The 22,530-nt window shown below is 34.3% G+C and overlaps 2 protein-coding genes and 2 pseudogenes across 9 annotated transcripts; 3 read left to right on the forward strand and 1 right to left on the reverse strand.

Moving 5' to 3' along the window:
• Window positions 1–1,988: 1,988 nt before the first annotated feature.
• Window positions 1,989–9,782, forward strand: LOC137822503 (pyruvate dehydrogenase (acetyl-transferring) kinase, mitochondrial). 6 transcript variants are annotated; one of them, XM_068627400.1, is made up of 7 exons: window positions 1,989–2,208; window positions 2,302–2,569; window positions 3,519–3,777; window positions 3,911–4,091; window positions 4,323–4,470; window positions 4,583–4,796; window positions 5,288–5,547. In XM_068627400.1, exons 2-7 carry the CDS (start codon window positions 2,342–2,344, stop codon window positions 5,344–5,346), a joined length of 1,089 nt encoding a protein of 362 aa, XP_068483501.1. In that variant the 5' UTR covers window positions 1,989–2,208; window positions 2,302–2,341; the 3' UTR covers window positions 5,347–5,547. The 6 variants fall into 6 exon arrangements, with proteins under 6 accessions (XP_068483501.1, XP_090150914.1, XP_068483500.1 ...); XM_090294788.1 differs by lacking the exon at window positions 5,288–5,547 and adding an exon at window positions 9,596–9,782 and having other exon boundaries at window positions 2,002–2,134; window positions 2,274–2,569; XM_068627399.2 differs by having other exon boundaries at window positions 2,003–2,134; window positions 2,274–2,569.
• LOC150025286 (uncharacterized) lies at window positions 6,042–6,999 on the forward strand (annotated as a pseudogene).
• On the forward strand, window positions 9,664–11,957 carry LOC150025287 (pyruvate dehydrogenase (acetyl-transferring) kinase, mitochondrial-like; annotated as a pseudogene). Its single transcript, XR_016515767.1, has 5 exons — window positions 9,664–9,726; window positions 9,770–9,972; window positions 10,843–10,990; window positions 11,078–11,287; window positions 11,735–11,957. The product of XR_016515767.1 is annotated as a pyruvate dehydrogenase (acetyl-transferring) kinase, mitochondrial-like (transcript).
• Window positions 11,958–15,652: 3,695 nt separating this feature from the next.
• On the reverse strand, window positions 15,653–22,312 carry LOC137820615 (hAT dimerization domain-containing protein). 2 transcript variants are annotated; one of them, XM_068624780.2, is made up of 7 exons: window positions 21,927–22,312; window positions 18,386–19,867; window positions 17,601–18,287; window positions 17,430–17,513; window positions 17,264–17,339; window positions 16,832–17,154; window positions 15,653–16,266 (listed from the first exon to the last, which is right to left on the reverse strand). In XM_068624780.2, exons 2-7 carry the CDS (start codon window positions 19,706–19,708, stop codon window positions 16,057–16,059), a joined length of 2,703 nt encoding a protein of 900 aa, XP_068480881.1. In that variant the 5' UTR covers window positions 19,709–19,867; window positions 21,927–22,312; the 3' UTR covers window positions 15,653–16,056. The 2 variants fall into 2 exon arrangements, with proteins under 2 accessions (XP_068480881.1, XP_090151616.1); XM_090295490.1 differs by lacking the exon at window positions 21,927–22,312 and adding an exon at window positions 20,380–20,927.
• Between the last annotated feature and the right edge of the window lie 218 nt (window positions 22,313–22,530).

A 22,530-nucleotide genomic window follows, 5' to 3' on the forward strand; every position in this document is an offset into this window, starting at 1 on the left:
ATGGTCCTGATGACATCGAATGTCAGTCAGAGTATCCTCAATTCGGTCCATCATTTGATCAACCTTGTCAAACTGGGTATTCATGTTTTGTATTCCGATCAAAAGTTGGGTTAACAATTCGGTTTGATTGGGGATTGCAGGCTCAAGTTGACCACCTTGAACATCTTCTTGTGCCAATTGATCCTCTTCATCATTTTCTTCGTCTGCCTGGTGAGGCTTACCAAGTTGTCATACACCATTGACCTGAAATATATTTAATTTTGTCATACTCTTTTTTCCAAAGTAATAATTTCATCCTAACAATATTGATTGCTCATTTGACAAGTCAAAGACATACACCTGTAAGATCCGTGTTATCAAAATTGCATACGGCAAAGGCATGTTGTTATCCCGACATTTCATCATGTGTTGCATGATGTAATGAGACTAATTAATCATTATATTATTTTTTATGCTCCACAACATGAAAATATCTTCATTCAATAGTTGTGCGAAGTTGCTCCCACGAGGGCACAACATCTGCACCCATGTGTAATGTAATAGTCGGTCATTCATTTTCAAACTACCAACATTTCTGATATTTTGACCTTGAACATCTTTATGAATCATGGACGATAATGTTATGTGGTCCTCGTGCTAACCATTTCAATTCCTCAATATCACAGTCTTCTTGACCAATTTTAGCTTTAAACCATTTCAAGAAGGTCTTGTTATGCTCAATCAACAATCATTTCTCATTTGCACGAGGGTTCATTGACTTCAACAACATCTTGTGTGTATCTATGTAAGGAAGAACATCATCAGTGTTGTTCAAAATATACAAATGTGGTTGGAGAACTTCATGTTGATCTTTTTGAACCACCCTTACACTAAATGAACAATTAGATGAACCATGATGTCAAAAAATGAAGGAGGAAAATACATCTCTAGTTGACATAAGATAATGATAGCTTCATTTTCTAATTCATCCAAGATATTAGGATCAATGAATTTTCTACAAATAGCATTGAAAAATATGCATAGGCAAATGATCACTTGTCTAACATTTTTATGGTAAAATTCCACGAATAGCAACTGTGAGAGGGTCTTTCATGAGAACATGACAATTATGAGATTTTAAGTCCATAAGTTTCAAATCTTGCATTGACACGAGGCTTTTAATATTTGAAGAGTATCCTTATGGTACATTAATTCCCCGCAGACACCCTTAAAAACATAACTTTTCAAATTTAGACAAAGTATGACATGCTAGAGGCAAATATGTTCGTTTACCATGAGGTTGTGGTTGCAAATACATAACTCTGTTGCGACAACAGTGGTGGCAGTGGCGGTGTAAGTGACGTTCGCAACAGAGTTGGAAGCAACAATGGAGACAAAGAGAAGAAAAAAAATGTAGAGAAGCGCGAATGAGAGTGAAGACATGAGCAAGAAAATAAGGTAAATATATATATTACACCGCTTTTGAGTAATAAACTTTTTCTTTAATATCTGATAACATATAACACCCGTTGGAATGTCCAACTGGTGTTATGTATAATTTTTAAAAACTTTTTTTAATCTGGGAAATACATATAACATTGGTTGCCCATTCTAACAAGTGTTATATGTTATAGATAAAACTTTTTATTTTTTTTTCTCTCAACAAAACATATCACACCCGTTCTTCTATCCAACCAATTTAATATATTCCAAATATTTACAAAAATATCACCACAATTTTATTTACGCCAATTTTCAATTAACCGATCACTAGTACACAAATCTTACCAGGGTAATGCTCTAACTAGCAATGGTACTACAATTTTATGGCATAGATAAGATCGTATTAAATATCTTTCTAGAAATATTTTTTATTTCAAAGAGGTCACCATAAATTATTACCACTAATAATAACTTGTATCCTTTCATATTTTTTTGCTATACTTTTTACCTTATTATTTGTTTTCAAAAGTGTTCTGCTTTTATTAGGGTCTTAAAAAATTTAAAATAATATTTTTCGTATCAATTCTCATTTCTCATCATCAATACTAAGGTGACCCGCTTAACCAGGTTCTGCAAATTCGCAACTTGCAAATGAAAAGGTCCAAACTTTACCCTCCAATCCAGTTCAAGGATAACCCAGTTTTCTTTTACTGTAAGCACCCCAAATCACTCTTCAATTTCCCCTTCTCTGCAAAAGGGGTGTCACTTTCTCTCTTCTCAATTTCGGTATGACCGTTTATTGAATTTTCTTTGGTTTTTGTCTTCTATGTTTTTTGCATTGTGTGCTTGAGTTACATGTGGGTTGGTGTTCCAATTCAGTCTTAGATTTAAGGGGTCTTGCCTCCAGAACCGCGTTTTCATGGCTTCCAAAAAGTCCTTGATTGAGGAAGTGCATAGATGGGGTTGCTTGAAGCAGACAGGGGTAAATCTGAGGTACATGATGGAATTTGGGTCCAAACCCATTGACAAGAATTTGCTGATTTCTGCTCAGTTTCTTCACAAAGAGCTTGCCATTAGAATTGCCAGAAGAGCTATTGAGCTTGACAATCTTCCCTATGGGTTGTCTCAAAAGCCTGCTGTTTTGAAGGTAAACTTTTTTCTCTACAATGCAGAATTGTGGCTTCTTGTTAATTCTGTGTTGTACTTTTTCCCATCTATTGTTTGCCCATGGCTCTGTTTTCTTTGGTTTTTGGGGCAACTATCATTGTTTGGTCTTATCTGTTTATGGCGAAGAGAGCTTTTATTTGTATGTCTTATATTATTCTAGTGTTTCGTTTGTTTTTCTTTGCTGCCGTAATATTGAGCATTCATTGAGATTGACTAACTTTTGAAAGCTGGTTTTTTAAATAAAATTTATTTTGTGATCATCATTACCAAGATGAAGAATATAAGCATGTGAAGTTTTGTATTGTTTCCACAGCTCATTTATTTATTCTGTTTTATATTTGTTTAATGAAAATCTGTAAACAAAAGGCTGAACTTATTTGGTGGAGGCCATGAGTGATTTATACCTCTAGAACTCTGCTACAAAGGGTTTACAATGTGAACACTGCTCTACCGAAATTATATTTAGAAGCATGAGAATGGAACTTGTAACAAATTGTTTAGAGGTTCAAATATCTGGTCAAGAACCAACTAAATGACAAATTTAAGGCTTTGGGCAAATTAGTTTCGATATATGAACATTTTATCTCCCAATTAGCTAGAAAAGCTCTATGGTTTATTCACTATTTTAAGACAACATTGTTTTATTTCTGTTAGGGTAACAGTCTTCTGATTTAACAACCAAAATTGAAAACATTGTCTGATATTAAATTCAACTATTCTTGGCAGTGGCGTTATCGTTGCTCCATGAGATTGAGCTTCTGTTTCAGAACATGATAATGTTAGTTTATGATGCTGTTGGTGTGATGTGGGTTTTGATGTGTGCTTTGTGGAAGTTTTAGCAACATAATTGAGAAGGACTCCATAAAAACTAACTTAACGTCTTATAAATGTTTTTATTGATCTTTTGTGCTAAATTTTTATGATTTTAGGTTAGGGATTGGTATCTGGATTCTTTTCGTGATATTAGAGCCTTCCCTGATATAAAGAGTATGAATGATGAAAGAGTGTTCACTGAAATGATCAAGGCCATCAAAGTGAGACACAACAATGTGGTTCCCACAATGGCCTTGGGTGTTCAGCAATTGAAGAAAGGTATGGATCCAAAGATTGTTAATGAAGATCTTGTCGAGATTCACCAGTTCCTTGATCGCTTTTACATGTCAAGAATTGGAATCCGTATGCTTATTGGTTAGTTCAGATAACATTGCTTGCCTTACAAGACTATTCAGTTCTTTTGCTACTATTTTTCCTTTTACATATTTGTAGTGAAAGTTTAAATCCTATGCTTATTGTTTACATTTTTCATTTTTTGTGGATTTAGGGCAGCATGTTGAGTTGCACAATCCTAATCCTCCACCCTTTGTCGTGGGTTATATACATATAGAAATGTCTCCTGTGGAGGTGGCGAGGAATGCCACCGAGGATGCTCGTGCTATATGTTGTCGTGAATATGGAAATGCCCCAGATGTCCAAATTTATGGAGATCCCAAATTTACTTTTCCGTGAGTTATATAATCCTACCTCTCTGGAATTTGTTTGTTTTTGTTTTCCTGACATTCATTTTAAAAACTTTTACACACCATCAGGTTCCCTGCCCCTTTTTGTTTTCTTCTCAAGAGCTCACATCTTGTTCCTTAAGCTAGAAATGGTTATCTCATAAAAATTTATGATTACTGTTAAGAAATTTTGTTTATTTTCTTTCAGTATATAATTACTGTATGTTTCCACTACAGGTATGTTCCAGCGCACTTGCATCTTATGGTATTTGAGTTGGTTAAGAACTCACTTCGTGCTGTCCAAGAGCGTTTTATGGATTCTGATAAAGTTGCACCTCCCATTAGAATAATAGTTGCTGATGGGATAGAGGATGTTACCATAAAGGTACTCAGTTAAATTTAATAGTTTTTGAGTGATCTTTTGTTCTGGAATATTTTTGTTTCTTTTGGTAGGATTGCTACTTGTTATAAGCAATTAGTCTGAGTGGCATTTTCAGGTCTCAGATGAGGGAGGTGGAATTCCAAGAAGTGGTTTGCCTAAAATTTTTACATATCTATACAGTACCGCCCGAAACCCATTGGATGAGCATTCAGATCTCGGAATAGGTGAGAATGTGACAATGGCTGGATATGGATATGGGCTTCCCATTAGTCGCCTATATGCTCGGTATTTTGGAGGTGATCTTCAAATGATCTCCATGGAAGGATATGGTGAGTAGGGCACTACTTGTTTTTCTTTCTTTTGCACTAGTTTTCTGCAACATATTCTTATTCCTTCCTCTTTTTTGTAATTCTACTACTTAGGCACTTGAAGACTTACCAACATTTATTTTTCTGGTTACATTTTATGTCCCTCATATCCATTAGAACTTCTTTAATAGTAATATACTGCTTTAATATCCATTTGTTTTCTCCAAAGTGTTAGTTTGTCATTACACACTAGAACTTTATAAGATTTTACTTTACTATGGTGGTTTCTTTATTTTCTAAAGCCTGATGAACTGCTCAATACCATCTTAAAGGTCTTACTTGTATTTCTTGAGATATATATATATATATATATATATATCTATTATATCACATTTTTATAGTGTTATTTTTATTTTATTTTGTCTAAAATGCTCCTTTTTTCTATTTGATTATTAGTGTTCCAAAATAAAAAATCATGTTTTATGATGCTATCATGGGTTGTTTATTCTCAGGGACTGATGCACATCTCCATTTGTCTCGTTTGGGAGATTCACAAGAACCTTTGCCTTGAAAGTTCTTTTCAGACAGAGTTACGTTCAATAACTCATAGTAATCTTGTGCTAGGGAAAACACCATTGTTAGTATCTTTTGAATGGGAGGGACTTAGCCTATAGTTTATATTATTTTGTTATATGTTATTGATTCTGTTATTATTTTTATCTATAAATAAACACCCCTATGTGTGTATTTTACACTAGGGATATCTATCCTATATTTGTTTTCTTCATTATTAACATGGTATCTAGAGCTTAGGATTAGGATTAAATTTTTTTGGTGAGCCCGCTGTTTACCGTTAGCCGCCACCCACTTCTACCGTCACCGGAGCCGTCGTCGGTGGAATCTCCGTTGAAATCTTGCTGGAGCCGCTGTTGTTGTCACCAATTGGATAACAACTAGATCTATGGATCCATCTCCTACCACTGGGCCCAATCCGTCTCCTATTACTATGCTGCCGACAACTGGATCTTTGGCTTCTTAGGTTGCCACTATGCCCAATCCATCTATTTATACTAATTATGTCAATGTTCATCTTTCTATTGACAAATTTGATGAAACTAATTATGACACTGAGTCCTTAGATATTAAATTATGACAACGTGTTTGCACTGTTGTTGCAGATGAGTTTTCCCGTTGGTTGAAAATTGATGCTCAATTATGCATTGTTATTAAATCTATTATTCACTCATCTTTAAAACAATTTTTTTGGTGTTCTTTTTTCAAAGTTATTATACACCAATGATACTCAACCTCTTTATGGTGTGTGTCAAAATCTCCATACTGTTGTTGCTCCCAAATGTCTTGATGGTACAATAGTTGAATATTTGGGTAAGCAACATGCTCTTCTTCATTATTTTAATGAATTATTGCCTCCTGGCACCACTCCTACTCAAGAACTAAAGCAACGGTCCAAGTTCTTCATGTTATTGGGCTTAGATGGCCTTCCTTATGATTATTCTCATGTCCGTGATCAGATTTTGGGATCTCGTGTTGTTCCCAATTTTACTTCTACTTGTTCTACCTTTCTACGTGTGCCAGGTATACATATCACTGATATACCTCTTTCAGTTGATGACTCTTCTGCTTTAATCTATCAACGTTATGATTGTACTCGCCCTTCTAAGCCGGGCAAAGGGCGTCACAAGTGTGACCATTGTGGCAAACTTGGTCACAAAATTGATCGGTGTTATGCCTTACATGGTCGTCCTCCTAAATCTGTTGCGGTTGTCGAAAATGTTCCTGTGCAACCTTCAACCATGGACTCTACTTCATCTGATATCTCAGGTTAACCTGCAATTTTCAATGAATTTCTTAAATGGTGTGAGGATCGTTAGAACTCTCTGGTTCCACTGCTTCTGTTGCACATTCAGGTACACCTTTTGCTCGTCTTATTCCAATTCTCTTGGTCCTTGGGTTCTTGAATCAGGTGCCACCAATCATATCGTTGGTAATAAATCTTTCTTCTTCTTCTTTGTCTACCTCCGGTTATTTACCAACCATTACCATGACCAATGGCTCTAGGGTCTTATCCCATGGTGATGGTACTATTCATCTTCCCTTTTTATCTATTGATAATGTTCTTTATGTTCCTGGGTCTCTCCTTAACATATTATCCATTAGTCGTCTAACTCGTTCCCTTGATTGTGTTATTTCTTTTACCAAAGATTCTATTTGTTTACAAGATCGGAGTTCTGGAAGGATGATTGACATCAGATGTGAGTCTCATGGCCTTTACCACCTACGAACATTTTCGCATGTTGACACGGTTATGGATTCTCCATCTCTCATTCATGCTCAGCTAGGTCATCATAGTCTTGCCAAGATGCAACACCTTGTTCCAAATTTGTCCAGTGTCTAGTTTGTTTTGTGAGTCGTGTCATTTAGGTAAACAAAGTCGTAGTTCTTTTCCTAGTAGTGTTTCACAATGTTTTTCATCCCCTTTTGCTTTAGTTCACTCTAACATTTGAGGACCAAGTCGTGTTAAGTCTAATTTAGGGTTTTAGTATTTTGTTACTTTTATTGATGATTATTCAAGATGTACTTGGTTATTTTTAATGAAATCTCGTTTGAGTTGTTTTCTATATTTCAATCTTTTTATAACGAAATTAAAAATCAATTTGGAGTTTCAATTCGAATCTTACACAGTGATAATGCTCATGAGTATCTTTCTCATTCTTTTACCACTTTTATGAAATCTCATGGCATTCTTCATCAAACCTCATGTGCTTATACCCCTAAACAAAATGGGGCGGCTGAGCGCAAGAATAGACACCTTGTTGAAACTACTCGTACTATGTTACTTCATGGTCACGTTCCTCAACGTTTTTGGGGTGATGTTGTTCTTAGTACATGTTATCTAATTAATTGTATGCCATCTTTGGTTTTAGAGAATACATTCCTCATTCTTTTTTATTTCCTCATGAACCTCTTCATCCTGTACCATTTAAAGTTTTTGGGTCTACATGTTATGTTCACAATTTTTGTCCTGGTCTAGATAAATTATCCATTAGGTCACACAAATGTGCTTTTTTAGGGTTTACTAGATCTCAAAAAGGATATAAATGTTTTTCACTCTCTCTTAACCGTTATTTCATTTTTGCAGATATCACCTTCATTTAGTCTTTCTATTTTAATTCTTTATCTTTTCCACCTATGTCTCCATCTAAACAAGTACATATTCTAGTTGTCTTTGATCCTCGTGTTATGTCTAGCGTGCCTGGAGATTCTCCTCCTCCGCCACCTCTTCAATTTTATAGTCGTCGTCAGTCTTCCCATTGTCCACAGGATGACTCTCTAGTGTCAAATCCTCTGTCCCTTCCGGCTCCGATAGTTGAACCTGATATTCCCATTGCCATCTGTAAATGTATATGTTCTACCCGTAATCCCTCTCCACATTATAATGCTTTAAGCTACCATCGACTATCTCAACCTTTTTATATTTGCCTTTCGTCTATTTCTTTTGTGTCCATTCCAAAATCTGTAGGTGATGCCTTAGCTCATCCTGGTTCGCGTCAAGCCATGCTTGATGAAATGAGTGCGCTTTAGAATAAACTTGGGACCTCGTTCCTTTACCTCCTGGGAAATTTGTTGTTGGTTGCAGGTGGGTCTTTGCTATTAAAATTTGTCCTAATGGTACTATTGATTGTCTCAAAGCTCATCTTGTAGCTAAGGGTTATACCCAAATTTTTGGTTTAGACTATGGTGATACTTTTTCTCCAATAGGAAAGATGGCTTCAGTTCGCTTATTTATAGCCATGGCTGCTCTTCAACAATGACCTCTTTATCAACTATGTCAAAAATGTCTTTCTTAATGGGAATTTGCAGGAAGAAATTTATATGGAGCAACCTCCCGGCTTTGTTGCTCAGGGGAGTCTTTTGGATTGGTATGTCGTCTCCACAAATCCTTATATGCTCTCAAGCAGTCTCCCAGGGCTTGGTTTGGAAAATTTAGTAAAGTTCTTCAACAATTTGGTATGACTCACAGTGAAGTCGATCATTCGGTAAAAACCGTCTCTCAAGTGTTGGGTGTATCTATCTTGCAGTATATGTTGATGACATTGTTCTTATAGGCAGTGATCACCATGACATCTTACAGGTGAAACAACACCTTTGTCAACACTTTCAGACCAAAGATCTTGACAAACTCATATATTTCTTAGGGATTGACATAGCACAATCAAACAATGGAATTGTTATTTCTCAGAGGAAGTATGCATTGGATATTTTAGAGGAAATTGGATTAACGAATTCAAAATCTGTTGAGACACTTATGAATCCTAATGTCAAACTCCTACCTAGTCATGGAGAGCCTTTCTTAGATCCTGAGAATTGCAGGAGATTAGTTGGAAAATTGCACTATCTTACTGTCACTAGTCCAAATATTTCATTTGTTGTGTGGTAAGTCAATTCCTTAATTCACCATATGCTGATAGTTGAAAGAAATTATGCAACACTGATCATTGGACTTATATTGAAATACATTAAAGGTTCTCTTGGAAAAGACATGTTATATGGTCACAATAATCATACTAGAATTATATGTTATTCAAATGCTGATTGGGCAGGGACTCCCTCTAATAGAAGATCCACTTCCGGATATTGTGTTTCTATTGGTGATAATTTAATTTCTTGGAAGAGTAAGAAACAAAATGTTGTGGCAAGATATAGTGCTGAAGCGGAATTTAATTTCTCAATTGGGGTGTGACCGTTTATTGATTTTTCTTTGGTTTTTGTCTTTATGTTTTTTGCATTCTGTGCTTGAGGAATTATGTGGGATGGTGTTCCAGTTCAGTCTCAGATTTAAGGGTCTTGCCTCCAGAACCGCATTTTCATGGCTTCCAAAAAGTCCTTGATTGAGGAAGTGCATAGCTGGGGTTGGTTGAAGCAGACAGGAGTAAGTCACAGGTACATGATGGAATTTGCTGATTTCTGCTCAGTTTCTTCACAAAGAGCTCCCCATTAGAATTGCCAGAAGAGCTATTGAGCTTGACAATCTTCCCTATGGTTTGTCTCAAAAGCCTGCTGTTTTGAAGGTAAACTTTTTTCTCTACAGTGCAGAATTGTGGCTTGTTGTTAATTCTGTGATGTACTTTTTTCCCATTTATGGTGCCCTTGGTTCTGTTTTCATTGGTTTTGGGGGGTAATTGTCATTATTTGGTCTTATCTGTTTATGGGTAAGAGAGCTTTTATTTTTATGTCTTATATGATTCTAGTGTTTTGTTTGTTTTTCTATGCTGCCTTAATATTGAGCATTCATTGAGATTGACTAACTTTTGAAAGCTGGGTTTTAAATAAAATTTAGTTTGTGATCATCATTACCAAGATGAAGTAAATTCTTGTCTAAGAGAGACGTCCTGAGTGTCATGTTTGTGGATAATCTTGCCGTGTGAAAACCATCTTTGCAGTTGGTATGGAATATAAGCATGTGAAGTTTTGTATTGTTTCCACGGCTCATTTATTTATTATGTTTTATATTTGTTTAATGAAAATCTGTAAACAAATTATTTGGTGGAGGCAAAGAGTGATTTATACCTCAAGAACACTGCTACAAAGGGTTTACAATGTGAACACTGCTCTACCGAGATTATATTTAGAAGCATGATAATGGAACTCCTAACAAATTGTTCAGAGGTTCAAATATCTTATCAAGAACCAACTAAATGACAAATCTAAGGCTTTTGGCAGATTGGTTCCGATATATGAACATTTTATCTCCCAATTAGCTACAAAAGTTCTATGATTTAGTCACTATTTTAAGACAACATTGTTTTATTTCTGTTAGGGTAACAGTCTTCTGATTTAACCACCAAAAATTGAAAACATTCTTCTGACATTCATTTGAAAAACTTTTACTCACTATCAGTTTCCCTGCTCTTTTTTGTTTTCTTTTCTAGAGCTTGCATCTTGTTCCTTAAGCTAAGTATGTTTATCTCATAAGAATTTATGATTACAGTTAAGAAATTTTGTCTGTTCTCTTTCAGTATATAATTATTGTATAATTCCACTACAGGTATGTTCCAGCTCACTTGCACCTTAAGGTTTTTGAGTTGGTTAAGAACTCACTTCGTGCTGTTCAAGAGCGTTTTATGGATTCTGATAAAGTTGCACCTCCCATTAGAATAATAGTTGCTGATGGGATAGAGGATGTTACCATAAAGGTGCTCATCTTTTGTTCTGGAATATTTTTGTTTCTTTTGGTAGGATTGCTACTTGTTATAAGCAATTAGTCTGAGTGGCATTTTCAGGTGTCAGAGGAGGGAGGTGGAATTCCAAGAAGTGGTTTGCCTGAAATTTTTACATATCTATACAGTACAGAAACCCATTGGATGAGCATTCACATCTTGGAATAGGTGAGAATGTGACAATGGCTGGATATGGATATGGCCTTCTCATTAGTCGTCTATATGCTCGGTATTTTGGAGGTGATCTTCAAATGATCTCAATGGAAGGATATGGTGAGTAGGCTACTACTTGTTTTCCCTTTTGCACTAGTTTTCTGCAACATATCCTTATTTCTTCCACCTTTTTTACTTAGGCACTTGAAGACTTTCCAACATTTGTTTTTCTGGTTACTTTTTATGTCCTTCGTATCCATTAGAACTTCTTTAATAATATGCTTTCATATCCATTTGTTTTCCCCCAAGTGTTAGTTGGTCATTACACATTAGAACTTTAGAAGATTTTACTTTAGTAGGGTGGTTTCTTTATTTTCTAAAGCCTGGTCTCCTCAATACCATTTTAAAGTCTTACTTGTATTTCTTGGTAGATATATTATATCACATTTTATAGTGTTATTTTTTTTGTTATCTTTCTCTAAAATGCTCATTTTTACTATTTGATTTTCCTTGTTCCAAAATCATCAGTCATCCTTTATGATGCTGTCATGGGTAGTTTATTCACAGGGACTGGTGCACATCTCCATTTGTCTAGTTTGGGAGATTCACAAGAACCTAAGCTCTTTTGACACAGTTACCTTCAGTAACTCATAGTAATCCTGTTCTAGGGAAAACACCATTGTTAGTATCAAAAGGGACTATTTGTAGTCATATTTTTTTATGTTTCAATGACAGATTTCTTGTAAATATGTCACACATAAGATTGTGCATGCTGATTGCCCTTTCTTTACCTCAGGCCCAGCTTTTGGAAATTGTCCTTTCCTTTCTAAATGAAAAATGAATATGCCCTTTTATCCAAAAGAATTGAGGCATTTGGATGAAGGTTAAAGGTGCAGAAAAATGGGCCTTTTTTTGTCTGGCCAATAGCAATCCAAATAGACTGCATTTGGTTCCCTCCAATGCAGGAGCAGATGGGTCACTATCAAGCAAACATGGTCACCATTCCAATATGATAAGTAAAATTATTTATTATTATTATGATAGCATTAGGTAACATGGGACTGTGAAAATGCATTTTCCAAAAGCAAAAGCACCTAAGTAATCAGAAAAACCTAAGAATATTACTACAATAATGAGTAAAACTCTACTTTACTCATTATTTATAACTATCACTCACTCTAGTTCTTTCTTTTAAAAATTCTTAATTTTATGAAAGGTTCACTTTATTCTTTTGGTAAGAAATGAAATAGAAAATAGGCTAAATCGTAATTTTGATTTGTTTCATTCTTTGTTTCAATGTTTTTTAAGTTTAAAAGGTTTCACTACTCAGATACTAAAATAGTTATACATTAGAACACCACACATTTTTAGAACACAACTCATCTATCATCATAAGGGAAAATATAAAAAATGAACTAAAGCTAAGCTACCTCTCCTTGCATGTGGCTTCAAGCTCCATCAATACATTTTTATTCCTAAGAAAGAGCAACTTAAAGGAATAAGATATAACATGTGAGAAACTATTCTATTTCTCTTACTAGAATAATGTATTTCCACCACATTTGTAGAAACAACTTTTTGTCTTTTCCCAACTAGAACTCACATCTACCTATTTTAGAACCTCTCACACTCTTAAAGCTACCACAAAACATTCTTAGCCAATGTACAAACATACATTACAGGAACCACTGTATGCGCAAAATCGCAATTCTGTGATTAGTAGGATCATAAGCACACAATTCTTTGTTGAGCCTGATCATGCTTGATTTTTGGATTTTCACTATGAATTTTTGTAATTAGATGGAATTCAATTGTGGTAGATTTGAGCACACTCATGCTTATTTTCCAAACAATGAACGTGAAATTTATAGGCCAAGATTTGTAGGAAAATGATCGAATTGGACTTCATGGTATTCATAAAAATTAGAGTTGCTTTTTAGTTAACTAATGGCATTGTTTGCGCCTAAAGTTAATGACTAAAACTCAAGATGTTATTATCCTTTTAGTAAGAAAAAGTCAAGTTATCAAGATAATGTAATAAATTCATTTCATTATTTTAAGTATAGTTGACTATCCAACTAGCTTTTGAGGACTCATAAAAATTATAAATGATTACCTTAGTTTTCTAATATGATAAAAATCAAATTTATAAGGTTAGTACAACTCTAGATATAACATTTACACTTTACAAATGAGACAGAGGAAATCATAAGGGTACACCTAAAACTTAAAAATGTAATATCAATCATTATATCAATTAAATAGTAGTTGTATTAAAGGAAGTGAAATAGAATTAAGATTATTTCTTTGTATGACTTTGTTGGCTATATCTAAATTGTATGCAAGGGAGTGATAAGTTTTAGGGTTTTTAGGAAGTATTTTGGAGGAGTCAAAATATTTTTATAGGTGTACCCAAATTTTGGGGATGCCAAATATATACTTTATACTAAAATTTTAAAAAATGCTTTTATTTATATATTAAGGTTTGGGTAGTGATGATTTCTTTATATGAACTCTTTTTATGATGTAAAAAAAGGGGGAAGAAAATAAAGTTTTAGATGATATTAAGAGAAATTAGTTATCTTATAGTTGGTTTATGAATCTTTGTAATTCTGCTTTATGAGCTTTTGAGCCTTACTGTACAGATTCACATGAATATCAATGTACAAGTGTTTATTTGCTTCCATTACAGTGTAATATCTCTGAATATATTAAGTTATTTAAATTTATAGTTTTTGTCACCATAAAAAAGTGGAAGAATGTTAAGACTCTAAACCAATGTTATCAAAGAAACGATACGGTTTCAAATACAAATCAACCTTCCACAATACAAATCGTTTAAACATAAATGATTATTAAACATTAATGAAATTCGTGTGGATATTGTTTAATGATTTATTAACATTTAAATATTATACAGATTAGGAAAGTTTTAAAAAACCAGTGTTCAAAAGAGATTTCGAAAATAGAAGGTTTTCATATTCTTGATTATGCTTATTTGATCTGATATACTTTTATTACTGTATATTACGAGTATGATTGAATTGTTTCCTTAGAAAAATTCAACGTTCATATCAAAAGTTTCTTTCTGAGTGTTTACTGTCAAAACGATGAAGTTATGCAAAAGTAAAGTTTGTACAAATATCAATTCTTGTTGTTTTGAGCTTCAACGGTTATCATTGACAAAGGTTTTTAAAGGGATTCGAATTCAAAGATAAACAACAATTATCACATTAACATCAAACAAAAGGATTCAATACATACACGAGAAGTTTTCATATAAGTTTTTCAGAACGTCTATTCAATTGAGTTATGTGCTAAATATTGTAAATTCTTCAGTGAACTTTGATTGTATTTTATTGTATTGAAGGAATCTTAGCTCAAAGCCCCACTTCGGCTTCAAGGAGTCTCTTCGCCAGCCTATTCGCTTAGCGGATTGCTCAGCGCTTAATGCTTGGAAGGTCTTAAAAATGCTTTCTGTCATCAATCAACTGGACTTTTTGCATGCGCTTAACGAATTAAGATTTTTTTGTTACTTCTTCATTTAATTGTTATTTTCCTCAATTTTTTTGTAAAATTATGCTCTGCACACAAGAATCTTTTATCAAGTCAATTCATGAGTTTCATAGAGAAATCACTCTTTTTTTTCTATTATCTTTTATATAATTCATTCAAATTTAATGTATAAATATATAAAAAAAAAATTATGAATATTTTACACTTATCAATATTGTCCCGAAAGGTTATGTTCTTGAAGTTATACAATGTTTTGAATATCACGATTTAAGATATTTGTCATAGTGAACTCATACCTTCTCCTATCTCATACTTCAGCATCATATATATATATATATATATATATAATCCAAAAGTTAAATAAGACTTCCAGATTACATAATCCAAAAGTTAAATAAGACTTCCGGATTATGTAATCCGAAGAATAATCATGCATCTGAAAAATGGCTTCCGGATTATGTAATCCGGTAGCTAATTATAAATTTGAAAAATGACTTCTAGATTACGTAATCTGGAATATTATAAAAGGGCAATTTTAGAAATTTAAAAATTTATGGAGGTGAGAGAAGAAGGTATGGAGGTGCATGAAGAAACAGTCCAAATCCAAACCTCTCGCTTGTGCAAACATAGTGTTTCACACCGGATATATTCTAACCATCATTGTTGAGGACATTTCTTCCTCCACCTCCATATTTACAAATAATCCAATCCAAAAGTCATTTTTCTAAAAAAAAAATTGAATTGTAAAATTTGAAAGTCATTTCTAATTTTCCGGATTATATAGGCTTTGGAGTGGTTGAACGAGAGATACAAATTCATTGTGGGGAGAATCTAAAATCTTACTGTATTGTGGAATTGAATAATTTTAATTGTTTTAATTTGGTGAGTATGCAAGAATTGGGCAAGAAGAGAAATAAAAAGGGAAGGTGCAAGCTACAAAATTAAGAGATAGTACGAACGGTAATATAAACAAGCATGCGCAATGAATCAAATAAATAGTCAACTATTGATATGATACGACATGAAAAATTAATAAGACTGAATATTCATTCGCGATCCTATCTTTCGTTTTAATGGTAAATATAGACAAGACAAATCTCAGCAAATCTAATCACACAAATCTTATATTTCCTACGTTGTACAGTGTCAGATTTTATCTTACAATAACATCGATGGGTATATATGACTATGTGCCTGCTCTTACTAAGGATCATATATAACTGTTAGAAGAATCTTAAAATATGAAATAAATATGACTTACGCACCAATATGATCATCTTGATTTTTCACTGGAAAATAATAAGCACGGGATCACGATTCGCAACCAGGTGACCAAATAATTATTCTTCCGAAATGAGAATCATGTAACTTAATTACTCGCTCAAATCATCATCAAAATAATTCAGATCAGACTCGTCATCAGTTGCAGCATCCATAGCATGATCAACATCTGGTGACCCTACTGCTAAATCAGCCATGGTCACCAGCTCAAGGGATCCCTTTAATGACCTAGCACCTCCACCATCGTAATCAATTGAATCATTTTCATATTCATCATCTAGTTCAGCTCCAAAAAGAATATTCTACAAAACAAGCAAAACAAATATTCCATCAGTATAGCCACATCCTCTGCTTCCCTGCTAAAGAACATATCACAACTCTGATGGTGAACCATCTCAAACACCATAATAGCTAACAATGCAACGTCTAGCATGAAAACGAAAGTTAAGTTTTTATAAAACATCAAGAATTTCAACTTATTCAGAAGCATTCCATCAAATCTAATTGGCTTAGGCTTTTGATCCCCCTTCTAATTCAGTGTTTTAGTCAAGAAGTACAATTCAATATATTGAACGGTGACAATAGATAGTGCATTAAATAATAAAAGTATGATGAAAGCATTAGGGTTTTCTTAGTTTTTTTTTTCGTAATCTTTTTCGTTTTGCCTCCGCATGGAAGGCTAAAACTCTTTGAGTTGATTTTCTTGTAATTTCAAGATGAATTATGAGGTTATGTGCAATTAAAAAATAATAATAAAAGTATGATGACTTTAGAAAGCCAACTCAACCATGTTTTATAATAAATGCAATTCATAGCAATTAACGCTTTGATTCATATAAGTTCAAAAACACAAAAATCAAAGATTACCTTATCAACATCAGAGCTTTGTATATTAGCATCTATTATCCAATCATCAAGTAAATGAGCTTGCAGAACACTGTCAACAGAGGACAACTTTGAGTCCCTGGACCTTTTTCTTAATTGGCATTCTCTAAGTCGCAAATTGTAGTGAACATATATAACGTCATTCAATTTCTTCTGAGATATACGATTTTGTCTTTTGCAATGTATTTGATCATATATACTCCAATCATGCTCACATGCAAATGACGAGCATGTCTGACTTAATATCCGTACAGCTATTCTTTGCAACTCTAAGCAACTTATTCCATGTTGTTGCCACCAAGCAGCTAGTGAGGTTAAAAACGGAAGAAATTGATTAATTCAAACTGAAGCAGCAATGCACCTCAAAAGAAGTTAATCATCATACTAATGATTTAACAGCAACATAGCAGTTACCTGGTTCTAGACCAGTTCTTGTGCTAATTGCCAATTCAGTTCCAAAGTCATCTTGTGCAGAATTATAATGAGCTATCTGGAAATGACATCACTTTGAAGCACATAGAATATATATCCAACAATGTTGGTACCAAATAGAAATTAGCAGTCATTAAGAACACATTACCTGCATTGACGCAGATATCCGTCTCATATTATCTGACTCCAGCCGAACAATGCATTCATTGAGCCCTCGTACTACCTCAGAATGCTAGTCATATCAAACAGTCACTTCAGGAGAACACTTCAATAAAATTGAAAATAAGCAATCACTGGGAAATACAATATTCTTACATACCGGTACAAAATCCTGACGATATCTGTATGATGGGTTTAAGAAGTATGCAGCCAAGTAAAGAGGGTGACAGAACAGAGAGTTCCAATGACTATCTATCACCTTCCAGAAGGGTTCATATTTACGTGCATCATCACCGTGAACAGATTTGATTGCAAGTTTTGCCCTGTGCATATCGTTATATATATATGGCATTGACAAGCTCTCACCACTATAAAGTTTTTTGAGTACTTGCATTATGGGATCTATTGACTTCCTAACATACTGCATTTTCTTCCAAAATGTGACATTCAAAACAATTTTTTCCACCTCTTTCCCTTCGTTTGAGCTAGAGAATCTGGATAAAATCCATTTATTGGAAAGAAACATTCTTCTGAGACCAACTCGATGATCCAACAAGCTCTGTAGTGTAGCAAAGCTAGAGGCAAAGCGGGTGGCAGCTGGTTTTAGAAGCTCCTGCCCCTCGGTAAACTCACTTTTCATAAGATTTAACAACCATATTTGATTGTATATTAGTTTTGTAATTTTCTGACCCTTTTCCATGCACTCTTCCACGCTTCTTATTTTCAAAAAATCTTCAAGCATTTGATTAATACAATAAGTGGCACAAGGGGTCCAGAACAAATTCCTTCTCTTCTCTTCAAGCATTTTTCCAGCAGCTTTATAGTTAGGAGTATTTTCAGTTATTACCTACATCAAAAAGCATAAGAGAAACAATGATTAATAGTAGCCTCAAGGTGAAATTTATGATGAATGAGGATGCCTCAATATTAGAAATAACATTTTACCTGCACTACATTTTCCTCACCTACTTCTTCAACTACTTTGTCCAGAAGCTTAAATAAATTTGGTGCATCTTCTACTACATTAGTGGCATCAACTGAAGAAACAAAGTATAAACCATGAGGACAAGAAACAAGAAAGTTAATGATTGTCCTACCCTGTGTATCTATCCAACTATCTGCCATTATAGAGCAACCAGTGACTGCCCAGGAAGCCTTGTATTCAACAAGGTAATTTTTAATAGAATTGATTTCCTCCTGCAAAAAGCGGCCAGACAGAAGTTGGCTTGGTTGGCATACCAGTCCTTGTCCATATTGACCAACCATTTCCAGCATTTTATGAAAATATATAGAGTCTGCAGCCTGTATAGGAATCCCTGCATGGTAAAAGAACTTGCAAATTGAAGAAATAACTTCCTTCCGTAATTTCTTAGTGGGCCCTGTCTTAACTTTTATTTGTTTGTAAGTTTGAGGAGTCTGATTCTTGGGCAATTTAAGGTAAACATTATCCAATCTTGATCTTCTCAATAATGGTTCAGGACCAGTACTAGGTGGCATTCCCTTGAAGGTCTTCATTATATCTTTAGAGAATCTCTTATCAACATCCATCAAAGTTTCCTTGTTCATATGATGTAAAGCATCTTCAACATGCTCAAGCTCATCATCATCATTATCTGACTTTGCATAGAAAGGCATCAATTCCTTAGTCTCAGGTCGCCTAAGTCTTCTCCCAGTACGATGCCATTTCATATTCTCTTTTATTTTCTGATAAACTTCTTCTGGAGCATTTTTACAAGGTGCTACCTCTCCAGGAATTCTAGCCAAATGTTGTTTAAACCGATTTATACCACCACTAACAATTTTCTCACAGTAATTGCATTTGACTTTCTTCTTTCTCTCGTCCTGAGCAACACCATGCTCCCACCCTGGGTCAACATATCCTAAGGAGCGAAGAGGAGTCAAATTTACAGATACATTTCGATCATCCATCAATTGCTTACCTTTGCTTCTACACCCAACTTGCTCTTCTTCATCTTCATCATCATTTGAGTGAAAATTCATGTATGCTTGTGCATCAACTTGCTTTTGTTTCTTATGGGAACGAGAGCCTTCCAGATTTTCCTTCATTTTCAGGTAGACTTCATCCGGAGCCTTCTCACAGTATGTTACTTCACCAGAAACTCGAGCTAAATGCTGCTTTAATCTGTATATCCCACCACTAACAATTTTGCCACAGTAATTGCATCTAACCTTCTTTTTCCGCTCATCTTGGGCTATGCCATGATCCCAACCAGGATCAACGAATCCAGTGGAACGAATTGGAGCCATTACATCCAAAACAGAGCAATTATAATTCCACTCACATATGCATTGGTGCTGGATACAAGGCAAGTAAAACTTGCAAATTACAATTCAAGCAATCTGAGAGCCTTCCCTGTCGCAGCAAGAATGATGCAAGTAACAGTGTGCCCTGATCTCAATGTAATGCTGTGCGAAAATAAAATAAAAAATAAGAAAAGCATAATTACGATAGACAGGAAGGATTAAAAATCAGATATAAATAAAAGGAAGGCATAGGTGGAAGAAATGTGGGTCCTAAATCATTTAAATAATCTAAATCAAGGTTTTAATATATGAGAGAAATTTCGAATCATAACATTCCATCAAAAAATAGAAAGGGAAAATTTACATAAATAATCTTAATGACTTTATGTGTAAATAGAGGCATGTGTTAGTCTACCACCTCAAGATAGCTTATCTCCTAACAGTTTTATTGATTAACCAATCCCCTTGAACTAACCTTAGTATATATTGGATTAGCTTATTTTGGGGAAATAAATTTTTTTTTGGTAGATTGTTGAGTTGAGAGCTTTCAAAAGAAAAAAGTGTTTATTTCTCCAACATTAATCTTTCCCAAACATGCTAAGTTATTTGGATTAACTATAAGATTAAATTTAATCAAATCTATGCGAGTAAATGTTGAATTGTGAGAAAATTACACTGAAAGCCAAGGGGCAAATATTGGATATCAGTGTTATGCAACTTTGTGTAGGATCAAGCCTAGACACAAAAGACTCCTTCTTTCGACCTATAGTGGAAGCAAGAAGCAGACTCGTCCTTGACAAAGTCCTTCATAAATTAGCAAAAGTTTTAGTGAATGTGAGAAGCAGATTCATCCTTGACAGAGCTCCTCCTAAACTAGCAATAGATTTTTTTTTAAATCATTTTTCATTGATAAAATTTCAATCAAGTATGCCTTTTAAAAAGGTACAAAGATATCCCTAACCATTGTCCCAATTGATAAAATACAAATAAAGAGATTGATAATGAATAGGACCATGACTAACAATTATCCTAATTGATAAAAAGAGATCCCTACTCAACTCAATAGGATCATAGATTCATATCTAAAAGTTGTCCTGATTAATAAAATAAGGATCGAAATCCAGATCTTATTAAAATAGGAAAAAAATACAGACAGAAGATAATCTTAATTAGTGGTCCACATCACCATGAGCACCGTCAACTTCATTAGTTACAACACATCCTACACGATCATAAAACACATTGTAGAACAAACAAATTTACATTGTACAGCACTCAATAGAATAGTAAGAATTATCAACAATTATACAATTACACAATAATCTTTTAAAGAGTGCCGGATTGAAATGTTCAGTAGATGAAGGAATTGGATAGCACTGAAAGATATTACACTGCTGCCACATTATATGAACAGTCCAAAAGCCTCCATTTGGGCTTACCAGCACGTAGACTCAACTGTTCAATCCTCACACCTAGGAGCTCTATAAAACACCCAGTAAAAAGGCCATTCCAGCACGAAGAAATTCTTCAGTGTGCCTGCCTTTTGCCTCTAATTTTTTTCCCCAATAAGAGAACAATACAAGATATATTTGGAACTTACGTGGATTAAATAAATCAAAGAACTAACCATGATTGCATCTAACATAGCATCTGATTTAGTCCCTAGTTCCTGTTCCCTAAAAACTGTTGTCAATTTTTTAAACTAATTTAAATACCAACAACTATGTATGTGAAAGTTTTCAGCTTGGCTTACACAATTGCAGGCAAAAGCCATAAGAATTTATCCGTGTTTACCACACTCAAATTGGGGCACACTTCTCACACTCAAAGATACCAGTTCCTCTTTATATATCCCCATTTATAATGCACACTACACTGCAACGTCCACTCTCTTTTGTTCATTCACAAACCACTCATTCACCACTGGCCAAACAGGCCACAATATTCATCACATGTTATACATTCTCCTTCTTCACCATCTAACCATAACGCAATCACGAAGCTAATTTGAAAGAATTCACATAACTTCGAAGAAAACTCAATCCACTTGAACACTTAGGGCTTCCATCAACCTCAAAATCACAATGTCCTTTTATTTATTTATTTTCTGTAGAATCGTGTGGGGATATCACAAGAATCGCCTATGCCACGAAACCCTAAGTGAAAACAAAGGTGAAATAAATAGATGAATCGCATAAAGAAGATAAAAAAGAAAAAGAACCTCAATGAAAGGAACACGATCTAAATAGGAGTTGAACCACCGGCGGCGAAAGGACTTGCCGGCGGCGGAATCGTTCGGCCTTAGGCGGCTATAGGAAATCGCTTCGGAATCGCGAGTCGCGAGTGAATAGACTCTCAACTCGACCCGGCCGCGTTATTACCGATTTTTTATTTATTTATCTTCAGATTATAATTCTCATGATTATTATTTATTACGTTACAGTATAATATAACATGAATAAATTATAAATAAAAAAATCAAATACATTTGATTCATTAATTAGGATTTAGGTTTTTGTTTTTCTCATGTACGAGAGAGTGTTACGAGTTGGAAATACTATAAAAATGTTGAGTTGACTCAGCGGGTTTTTTTCATATGGGGTTCTTACTCAGCGTCTTCGAAGCTACTTTCATTATATACAATCTAAATTTATTTTTATTTCGCAAATTTCTAAATGAAATTTAATTAATCAATAAAAAATATAAAGTAGTTATCGTAAAAAAGTTGTGGCTATGCACTCAATTAATTAAAAAATTACTCTTTTATATAATTAAATAACAGTACAAATGTGGCAAAAAAATTTAATATATAAAAGAAAAAAAAT

The sequence above is a fragment of the Phaseolus vulgaris genome, chromosome 9, assembly GCF_051622355.1.
Source record: "Phaseolus vulgaris cultivar YP4 chromosome 9, ASM5162235v1, whole genome shotgun sequence".
NCBI lineage: Eukaryota > Viridiplantae > Streptophyta > Magnoliopsida > Fabales > Fabaceae > Phaseolus > Phaseolus vulgaris.

Excerpts from the sequence above, each read along its gene's own strand:
- LOC137822503 (XM_068627399.2), top strand. The coding sequence starts at position 2,074 with ATGAAAAGGTCCAAACTTTACCCTCCAATCCAGTTCAAGGATAACCCA. Across the intron at positions 2,570-3,518 it reads AAAAGCCTGCTGTTTTGAAG|GTTAGGGATTGGTATCTGGA; the intron begins GTAAACTTTTTT and ends TTATGATTTTAG. Across the intron at positions 4,797-5,287 it reads GATCTCCATGGAAGGATATG|GGACTGATGCACATCTCCAT; the intron begins GTGAGTAGGGCA and ends GTTTATTCTCAG.
- LOC137820615 (XM_068624780.2), bottom strand. The coding sequence starts at position 19,708 with ATGGCTCCAATTCGTTCCACTGGATTCGTTGATCCTGGTTGGGATCAT. Across the intron at positions 17,155-17,263 it reads AAGAACTGGTCTAGAACCAG|CTGCTTGGTGGCAACAACAT; the intron begins GTAACTGCTATG and ends TAACCTCACTAG. Across the intron at positions 16,267-16,831 it reads AAAGCTCTGATGTTGATAAG|AATATTCTTTTTGGAGCTGA; the intron begins GTAATCTTTGAT and ends CTTGTTTTGTAG.